Here is a 9,512-nt window from a genome sequence, read left to right on the forward strand (position 1 = left end):
ACACTGGGCCTGCACGGGAGCCCCGCTGGGGTGACGGGTCGGCGCAACACTCCACACCTTTCAGGATCTCCGGATGCTGTTCAGGCCAGGCTCAGCGCTGCGTCTTTGTTGCCAGGGTGTTGCGCATCAAGGCCCTCTTCCCTCCGGCCTAGCAGGCTCCTGCTGACCTCCAGATGGGGCTCGCGAGGGTGCTTGATGGGTGTGGGGACAGCAGCCCCTCCCTTCTCTGCACCCTGCAGTTCCCTGGACGTTCTCAGGCTGCCCAAGCAGGATGGGTGCTGCGCACAGGGCAGTTGGTTGGGGGTGCAGGGGGAGGGGGGTGATGAGGGAGTGGGCAGTGAGGCCTGCTGGGACAACCTCGTTGTCTATCAGGCAAGAGAACAGTGGGGAGGGATTAGTCACATGGGTTGCCATGGGGAGAGGGTGGACCAGAAGGGCCATTGGTCCATGCAGTGCTCCTCCTGATTGGGTGTTGAATACTTTCTGCTGTTTTCTTAGTTGGGGATTCTACTGTGTTCAAACTTGAGACCTCCTGCATATAAAATGCAAGTTGTTCCATCTGCCTAGAGCAAAATTGGGCAATTTGCAGCCCTCCATTTATTTTGGCCTACTACTCATGGCAGGTGTAGATCCAACCTACAACTGTATTATTTTTTATTTCATTTGAACCTCACCTTTCTACCAAAAATGGCACTTCAAGCTGCTTACAAAAACAATTTAAAACAGATTAAACAATGAAACACATTAAAATGCAATAAGAACATAACAATTACAGAATAAAAACAGCGCCCACTTACAGGCCAACAGCCTCCTTGGAGAAAGCAGTCTTTTCTTGCTGGTGGAGACACAGTGTTGCAAAAATAGCTCGTTCCCTGGTGTACCAAGTCCAATTCAGCACACAAGGAGGAGAGGAGATGAAGTATGGGTCAAACAACGTTTATTCTGCAGAATAAAGAGACACAAGGAGCTAATTGCTCCCAAAGCATGTGCCTACCTCGCAAGGGAGGTAGCTAGGTATTTATACATTATTTTCTCAGGTGGCTGCATACGGAGGCACCATCTAACAGGAAATTTCTAGCTGAAAAAAAGTACATGGAAATACAGTCTCTGTTCTTTTTGAAAGCATCTACTAAAAGAGATAGGTACTCACTGTTCTTTAAGAGAACATTCACTTGATTTCAGTTATCTAAGAATTCTCTGGCTTTCCCTTAGACATCTCGATTTTGCAACATTTCATTAGAAACTTAGCATAGCAACTACCGTATTATTATTATTATTATTATTTATTTATATAGCACCATCAATGTACATGGTGCTGTACAGAGTAAAACAGTAAATAGCAAGACTCTGCCGCATAGGCTTACAATCTAATAAAATCCTAGTAAAACAATAAGGAGGGGAAGAGAATGCAAACAGGTACAGGGTAGGGTAAGCAGGCACAGGGTAGGGTAAAACTAACAGTATAAAGTCTGCAAACATCTGGTTCAGAGCTGGGCTCTTTTTCTTCAAGCTCACTAGCCTCAGCTGTGCAAACACACTCCTGGCCACCGCTGAGACCCAGGCATCAAGTGTAGAGCCTGAGTCTTCAAGAGGAGCTTGAATCATAGAATCATAGAATAGCAGAGTTGGAAGGGGCCTACAAAGCCATCGAGTCCAACCCCCTGCTCAATGCAGGAATCCACCCTAAAGCATCCCTGACAGATGCTTGTCCAGCTGCCTCTTGAAGGCCTCTAGTGTGGGAGAGCCCACAACCTCCCTAGGTAACTGATTCCATTGTCATACTGCTCTAACAGTCAGGAAGTTTTTCCTGATTTCCAGCTGGAATCTGGCTTCCTTTAACTTGAGCCCGTTATTCCGTGTCCTGCACTCTGGGAGGATTGAGAAGAGATCCTGGCTCTCCTCTGTGTGACAACCTTTGAAGTATTTGAAGAGTGCTGTCATGTCTCCCCTCAATTTTCTCTTCTCCAGGCTAAACATGCCCAGTTCTTTCAGTCTCTCTTCATAGGGCTTTGTTTCCAGACCCCTGATCATCCTGGTTGCCCTCCTCTGAACACGCTCCAGCTTGTCTGCGTCCTTGAATTGTGGAGCCCAGAACTGGATGCAATACTCTAGATGAGGCCTAACCAGGGCTGACTAGAGAGGAACCAGTACCTCACGTGATTTGGAAGCTATACTTCTATTAATGCAGCCCAAAATAGCATTGGCCTTTCTTGCAGCCATATCACACTGTTGGCTCATATTCAACTTGTGATCTACAACAATTCCAAGATCCTTCTCGTTTGTAGTATCGCTGAGCCAAGTATCCCGCATCTTGTAACTGTGCATTTGGTTTCTATTTCCCAAATGTAGAACTTGGCATTTATCCCTATTAAATTTCATCCTGTTGTTTTCAGCCCAGCACTCCAGCCTATCAAGATCACTTTGAAGTTTGTTTCTGTCTTCCAGGGTATTAGCTATCCCACCCAATTTTGTGTCATCTGCAAATTTGATCAGCGTTCCCTGCACTTCCTTGTCCAAATCATTAATAAAAATGTTGAGGAGCACTAGACCCAGGACTGAGCCCTGCGGCACCCCACTCGTTGCCTCTCCCCAGTTTGAGAAGGTTCCATTGATAAGTACTCTTTGAGTCCGATTCTGTAGCCAACTGTGAATCCACCTAATAGTTGTTCCATCTAGCCCACTTTTAGCTAGTTTCTTAATCAGAATATCATGGGGCACTTCTTCAAAAGCTCTTTGTCAAAACCCTCTTCCCTGGTCTGCTTTTGACTGACCAATAGAACCTCCGTCTTGCCTGGATTAAGCTTCAGTTTGTTTCCCTCATCTAGATCACCTGTCATCCAGAAATCCCTGGAGCTGAGAAGCTGCCACACGCACCAGCACCTTGCCAGAGAATGGGTTGGGGTGTTGTTGTTTTAATAAAGCTCTTACCACCACCACCTCTTTTAGGCAAGATGGAATCGCATCATGGTTTTCTTCACCACTTGGTCCACCTCCCTTGGCTGCTGTATCCTGTATACATTCACAGCTGTACAAATTGGAACACATCAATTATAACTGGGCAAGCATGGCCAGGCGAGGAACAGCTCCTGTTTGGGGGCTGGCTGCAGCTTCCTGTCTGCTGCTGGGGCTCAGTGGGCCAGGAGCTGTTCTGTGGTTTTTGTAGTCTGGACGTAAGGCGGCAATGGAGCTCTCCCGCCTTTGCTCCGGCATGGCTGTGTTTTGCCAGGCATGCAAAAAGCGAGGTTCTTCCCTCCCTGCCTGTTCCTGCTTGCCAGCCCCCTGCCACATTGCTGCCAGTGTGTTGGTCTGCCTCCTCTCCCATGCCCTGGCCTCCTCCCTTGTTCTGGGGATCTTGTCCCAGGAGGGCTGGCCTCCGTGAAGGATGAGTGTCAGAATGCCTCGTGCAGATGGGCACATGCAGGGCCTTTGCTGTCTGTGCTGCAGGGGCTGGTGGGATGGAGATGCCGTGGCATAGTTTCGTGGGTGATGTGGCCGTGTGTGTGTTTGGGGGGGGGGGTTGTCAAGAATGCATTGGCTGCCTCTGTGTGGGGGTGGTATGTGGTCATGGTCACCGGCATGGCTTCTGATGGCTTTGGCAGTGGTTCAGGGACACCAGGGGCACTTTACGCTGTCTCCTCTCTGTGTGTCTATTCGAGCAGTGTATCTTCCCACCCAAATCTGAGTGAACCTGAGATGCGGTGGCCTTCCCATCGGCCTAGCAGTGGACTCTACCCTCTGGATCTCCCTGCAAACACTCCCCCAGTGTAACTGGTGTATAGGATTGCTCTGTAGAAGAGTGTTCATGCTGATTTAAGTCCTGTTGCCTATTAGCTCCTGGCTTCCCCCTGGCTTCTGTTGTGGCTGTTTTCAGAGTTGTTTCATGTCTATTTTAAACAGTTTTTAATCTTTCTGAGTCACATTGAGCTTTTTTTTAAAGGAAAAAAGAAAGGCAGGATAGAAATGCGTTAATAACTTAAAGGACGGACAGCAGTGTCTCCAAAGGACACCTGAAGACATGGGAAAATTCATGCAGGAGAAAGTGGCCTTTCTGATCCCTTTATCCAAGTGTAGAGAGGGTGCACTCACATGACACACTAGCCTAGGATGGGTGCCATGTGTGGTTAGTGCACCCGCCAGATGAATGGGCAAACAACCCACAGTGTACAGCTTTTTTGCCCCCTCCCTACTCCCCCAGTCCCCACTCACCATCCCAGGGGACTTGATGGTAGACGAGAGGAGCCCTTTAAAATATATATATATATCCCTGGCCCCACTTGTTTGCAAAAACAGGAGTGGGTTGGATAAGTTTTTATTTATTTATTGCAGTTCCCTGTACCTGAAGAATGTGCACAAATGTTTTTTTGTTCTGTTTTTAAGCATCCTGGTATTGAAACTTGGCTGAGGGGTGGGGGTGGGATTCAACCCCCACTATGGGCCCTTGAGACAACAGGGTCCATGGCAGAGGGTTGGATCCCCCCGCCCCGAGGCCAGCCGATTTGCGGCAATGAGTGCTTTGAAATTCCTATATCGGCTCCATTGGTTTGTATAGCAATTTCACACCAGCCCTTGGAATGCTTTGAAATTCCTGTGCAACCCTATTGAACCCTAAATAAAATAAATAAATAAAGGGCTTGCCTGTGGAGTGTTGCTGAGGATCTGTGGTCTCAAGGACCATGGCAGGAGGTTGGATTTCCACCCTCCCCTCTAGCCAATGATCAGTTTGAACACCTCCACCCTGGCCCATTGGACTATTCGCCAACGGTACCTGTGTCTTGTCTGAACTTCAGTTTATTGAAGTTATCTGAATTCCAGCCCATGAGCCTATCTAGCCCACTGGCACACCAGAATTAGATAGGAAACTGGAGTTTTGGTATTCCAAATCTCTGAGCAAGCCTTCCCAGTGTATCATGTAGATATTTGAGAACATGGGAAATAACAGAATCTTGGACACGAATGCCACAAAGCAGAACAAAAAGCTCCCAACACTACCTGTCTGCATGGACCCCTGGACCATCATGGTTGGGAGTTGGGAGGCCCAGGATAATCACTCAGGGCAGTCAACACAGCTGGTTGAGTACCTGACCCCAAAATGGAAGGTTTGTCACTGGCTGAGAAGGGGAATAATTCAGTTTATTTCATTTGGTGCTGCTTGCTCTCTCCTTCAACAAGGCCTCCCCCCTCTTCTGGCCCAGAGCAAGATGCTCTTTGCTAGAAAAGGCAGAGGAGGAAGGGCGCGCCACTCCAAGCATCCTGCCTGATGCCTGAAGTTCATCAGGCATGAAGTAAACCCCAGACCTCAATGTCTGTGTGGATGTGATGGTGGCAGCCATCGCTTTCCCACCACCAGCACTGTGCAGGCCTTAAAAGGAGCCTTGGCTGGAGACGGTCTGCACATTGCTCTGCTGCTTCATTGCCCCAGGGTCAGGGTCAGGGTCAGCGGGAGGGTGCTTAGGAGCGAGCCTGTCAACTGCCTGAGGCATCTCCATGTTCTAGAGATCGACCAAGGCTTTGGCCAGAGTGCCTGTCAGACCAACAAGAAATGCCCTCCCCCATCACCCATGAGCTTGAGTAAGTGTTCCCTTTTACTCCCTATCCAAGGGGCTGGGCACGGGAGGACCGTGGTGTTGTGGCGCTCTGCCACAGGCTCTTGAAAGAGCTCTGGGTGAGCTGGTCTGCACTTTTTCTCCTGCAGCACTTTTGGATTCCCTGATGGACAGCTCGATGCCAGGGGATACCTTCATGCCACAGCAAATTCTGTCTTCCTCTTCTCTGCCACTGCGTTCCCGCCCGGACAAGCCCCCTTGGTGTAAGTGGCTCCCTGGGCAGGAAGTGGAGTGGACCTGGGTGCATCAGAGCCTTGGGTTAAAAAGGAACCTGATCGATGGAGTTTGAAAGAATAAAAGGCAAGGCAGCCTGGGCCGTTGCGTGGCCTCTGGGGAGGGTTCTTTGCCAGCAAAGAGCAAATCCTCAAACAGCAGTGGCCTCTGGATGGTCTGCAGATGGCCTCGCTATGACCCAGCCCCCCCTCCTGGTTTGAGATGGGAGCAGGTTCTTGCAGCTGGGCATGGGCAGCTGCCTCCAGCTGTGCATGTGATGGAGTGGCTGCACCAGCGCAATGCCGATGGCCAGAGGGCAAGTGGGGAGGCTCTGCCTCCTGGGGGATTCCAGGGCCGTGACACTTTCAACCCCATTTGTGCCCTTGAGCTCTGCAGGTGGGAGCAGTTGCAGAGAGACGTGGCTGAGCGTGCCCTTTCTTATTGTTTCCTTGCAGACAGCAGTGGCCCCTCCAGCACCGTCTCCAGCGCAGGGCCTTCGTCCCCCACCTCCTTGGAGAGCTGCCCCTGCTTCAGCTTCTCCGAAAAGCCTCCCTTCAGCTCCCTAGCCAGCAAGGACAGGCTGCCTAGGGAGGGGCCTCTCCATGAAGAAGTGACCCTGCAGGACAGTGGTGGAGCCTGGAAGGAGATACTGGAGGTGGGCGAGGAGGGGATGAGGCAGCCTGTCCCAGGGCCGTGGGAGCAGCCCTTCCCAGCAGAGGCCGAGCCCCGGGGGATCCCTCTGCTGCCACTGGGACCGGGGGTGGAGGAGGCCGAGAGTGAGCCATTGCCGGCGATGCTGGGGCTGCTGGAGGTGGACAGTGGAGGGGTCAGTGGACAGGGTGAACAAGAAGAATCGCCTGGCGGGCAAGAGCCAGGATTGGAAGAGGCTCTGCTCAGCCCCTTTCTCCCTGCTAAGGAAAGCGCTGAGAAAGAAGCTGCCGTCTAGCAAGCGGCGGGCCCCAGTCTGCGAGCAGGCAGGGACCCTTGTTGGGCACCGGCACCTGTTCCATCTTGCTGTGGTTCTGCCTGGGCAAGGGTCCACCTCCAGCTCTGGAATGCAGTATGATCGGGAAACACTGTGCCCCAGCTGCAAGGTTGCTGGTTGCAGAATGGAGTTGCCCCTCTGGCCCCTGAGCATAAGGCTTTGGCCTCGATCAAGGTGGCCGGCCGGGATGCCCTCGTCCTGCAAAGCTTCCACCTGCTGCTGCTGCTGCTGCTGCCTGAAGGAAGGGGCTACTCGGGAGGCAGTGCAGCTGGAGGAGTCTCAGGCCCAGGTTGGAGGGGGGCAGCAGCCGGCTCCCCCTTTCCCTGTGTGCATGTGTGAGAGTTGGGCAGGTCTTTCTTGCTGGAGGCTCCAACTCCCCTGGCAACCGCCAAGATAAACAGCTGCTTTGAGAAATCAGGCTTTCTTCGGAACAGGTGGATGAAATGCCAAATGGTGTACAGTGGAGAGCAAATATTTAATATATTCTTAGCATCAACAGAAGGGGTCTGGGAGTCCAGGTCTCCCCCCTCCCCTGTTCATGTGTCTGTGGTTCAGATATGTCTGTTTCTTTTGCTACCAATTGTGAAGCTGTCTCCACTAATCCTTCTTGTGCTGCATATTCTAAGCAAAGTAAAGTGCGAACACGCTTGGCCTTGTTGCGTCTTTGTTTCTGTCTGGATTGGAGGCTTTGGATGGAGCTGCTTCTGTGTGGGGCGGGAAGGAGAGAGTGTCTCTGCTTTGCATGGTCAGGGGGCTGATCAGGCTCAGCTTTCCCCTGAAGAATTGGGTGGGATGGATGAAATTGGCAGTGGAAACCAAAGTGGACTGAAGGGTCTCTCCCAATTGGGTATATGGGCAACACAATGGCAAAATAGCTTTAATAGAAGTATGCAGGCGAAAAACCCAAACTTCATAATACTCTGATGATGACTAACCAGGAGAGAGTTCTGTGGGTTGTCTCAGTGTCTCTCAGTGAAAGCGTGCTACTCTGGGTGCTTCCAGACCGGCATCTCCTGATGATGCCAATTCAAAGGCCTTGAAATACTATTCCGTCTTTCCCTGTGTGACAGAGCCCTGCTTCTGATGTACCCTAACAGATGCCTTAAAATATATTTTCGTGGTAAGAAAATATTAAAGGATTACAAATGGAAGCCTACATCTGAACTGTAAAATTCTGGAGAAGTCTCATCTGGAAGTGCCCTTAGTGTGTGTTGGTTAAAAAAGAAAGAAAAGTGTGTGTGGGGGGGGGGGGGGGGAGAATGCAAATTCCATGCTAGGAAAGGAACTGTAATTAAAATTGCCATTCTCATACCTGTGGTGCAGCCACATTTGGAACAGTGTCCATAGTTCTCATCTCACAAAAAATAACATAAAATTAGAGAAGATTTAGGAAAGGGCAACCAAAATGAACAGGATATTGAGGCGCTTGCCTAGAAGAAAAGTCTAAAGTTTGGGACACATTTTAGTGTATATATGGGGAGCAGTGTGGGGAGGACAGGATTTATAACATTATGTATGGTGTGGAGAAAGTGAATAGGAAATTTTATCCTGCCTGATGGTACTTGAAATTACGGCCGCCCCAAGGGAATTGATGGGTCCAGGACCGGTGAAGTTGACGCCTGGTTCCCTCGGACATCATTCATCACAGCCCCCTATGCAGAAGCTCCAGCCTCAGGGTCTCCCTGCCACCCTGCTAGTGGTGAGGGAGAGGAACCAGAGAAGGAGACGGGCTGTATCCTCTACCTGGTCATGGTTGGATGTAGTGGAGTCTTGGTCTGACCCAACAGGGCTGCTCTGACGGGTTTTTTTTTTGGGGGGGGTGTCTTGCGGTGCTCAGCGAAGTGCGCACATAACTCCCTGGTAGGGGTTGCAGAGTGTTCATGGAGACCAGCAACAGTGGCTTTCTATGATACCATTGTCCTCTGGGTTCTCTTGTATGTGGGGCAAGGCTCATGTTGCCTGGGTGATCATTCTCCTTTAATCCTAGGGAGAATGATGCTGACTCTGCTAACAGATGCACCTGGAGGGAAGTGGGGCAGCACTGGGCTTCTGGGCCTTTGGGCTTGCAGTTCTGCGCCGTTGCACTAGAAGCGTGAGGCAGATGGAAGAATTATTAACTTTGTCATAAGGACATTGTGGAGCTAGAAAGCTGACCCTAACTTGCCATACAAAGTGAGAGCGTGCACCTTCATTAGTTTTCTGTGTGCGCTCAGCATATTGTGCACTTTCAGCTGGCTTGTTGGGATGTCTTGCAGGGTGTGCAGCCAAGGCAAAAGAATACCCTGGTGCAGCAGTACCAGTAGTGGGTTTGGTTCCTTCCAGAGTCCCAAGTGGACAACAGGCTCATGAAGGATGTGGGCAAAGTGGAGGTGCTCTCCAGCGGATGTGCAGCCTAAGGCACAGCAGGACTGCCTGAAGCCGACAGCAGCATTGTGTGTGGCATCCCAGCCAATACAACTGCAATGGGACACAAGCCAAAGCAGGCAGGTGCTTTGGGCAGCAGGCGCTGGGGCCGGGTGGTGGCATCAACGGGCACAAGAACAAAAGGCAGGTTGTTAGTCGAACAAGCAAAACTCCTCTGCCTCGAACGAGCTCTTGTATGCCTGGAGCATCTGAACAGTACTCTGTGTGTGTGTGTGTGTGCGTGTGTGCACGCACACAGCTATCACAACAGAGGATGCCAAGCTGAGCTATAGCTGAAGTTGGCATCC

General features: G+C 50.9%; 1 protein-coding gene across 3 annotated transcripts in view; it reads left to right on the forward strand.

The window, feature by feature from the left end:
• The window catches only part of PPIP5K1 (diphosphoinositol pentakisphosphate kinase 1), a 45,741-nt gene extending 38,299 nt beyond the window's left edge, over positions 1–7,442 (forward strand). For 2 of the 3 annotated variants that reach the window (XR_010026210.1, XR_010026211.1), the window contains one exon: positions 5,693–5,777. Coding sequence is in view for 1 of the 3 variants with exons in the window: in XM_063142597.1 (XP_062998667.1) it covers positions 5,693–5,806; positions 6,272–6,762 (605 nt within the window). In the remaining 2 variants the exon portion in view is untranslated. Of the gene's footprint in view, positions 1–5,692; positions 5,807–6,271 lie in introns of those variants that run through there. The other variant, XM_063142597.1, reaches the window with a different exon arrangement.
• The last annotated feature ends 2,070 nt before the right edge of the window (positions 7,443–9,512 follow it).

Source organism: Elgaria multicarinata, chromosome 16, assembly GCF_023053635.1.
Source record: "Elgaria multicarinata webbii isolate HBS135686 ecotype San Diego chromosome 16, rElgMul1.1.pri, whole genome shotgun sequence".
Lineage (NCBI taxonomy): Eukaryota > Metazoa > Chordata > Lepidosauria > Squamata > Anguidae > Elgaria > Elgaria multicarinata.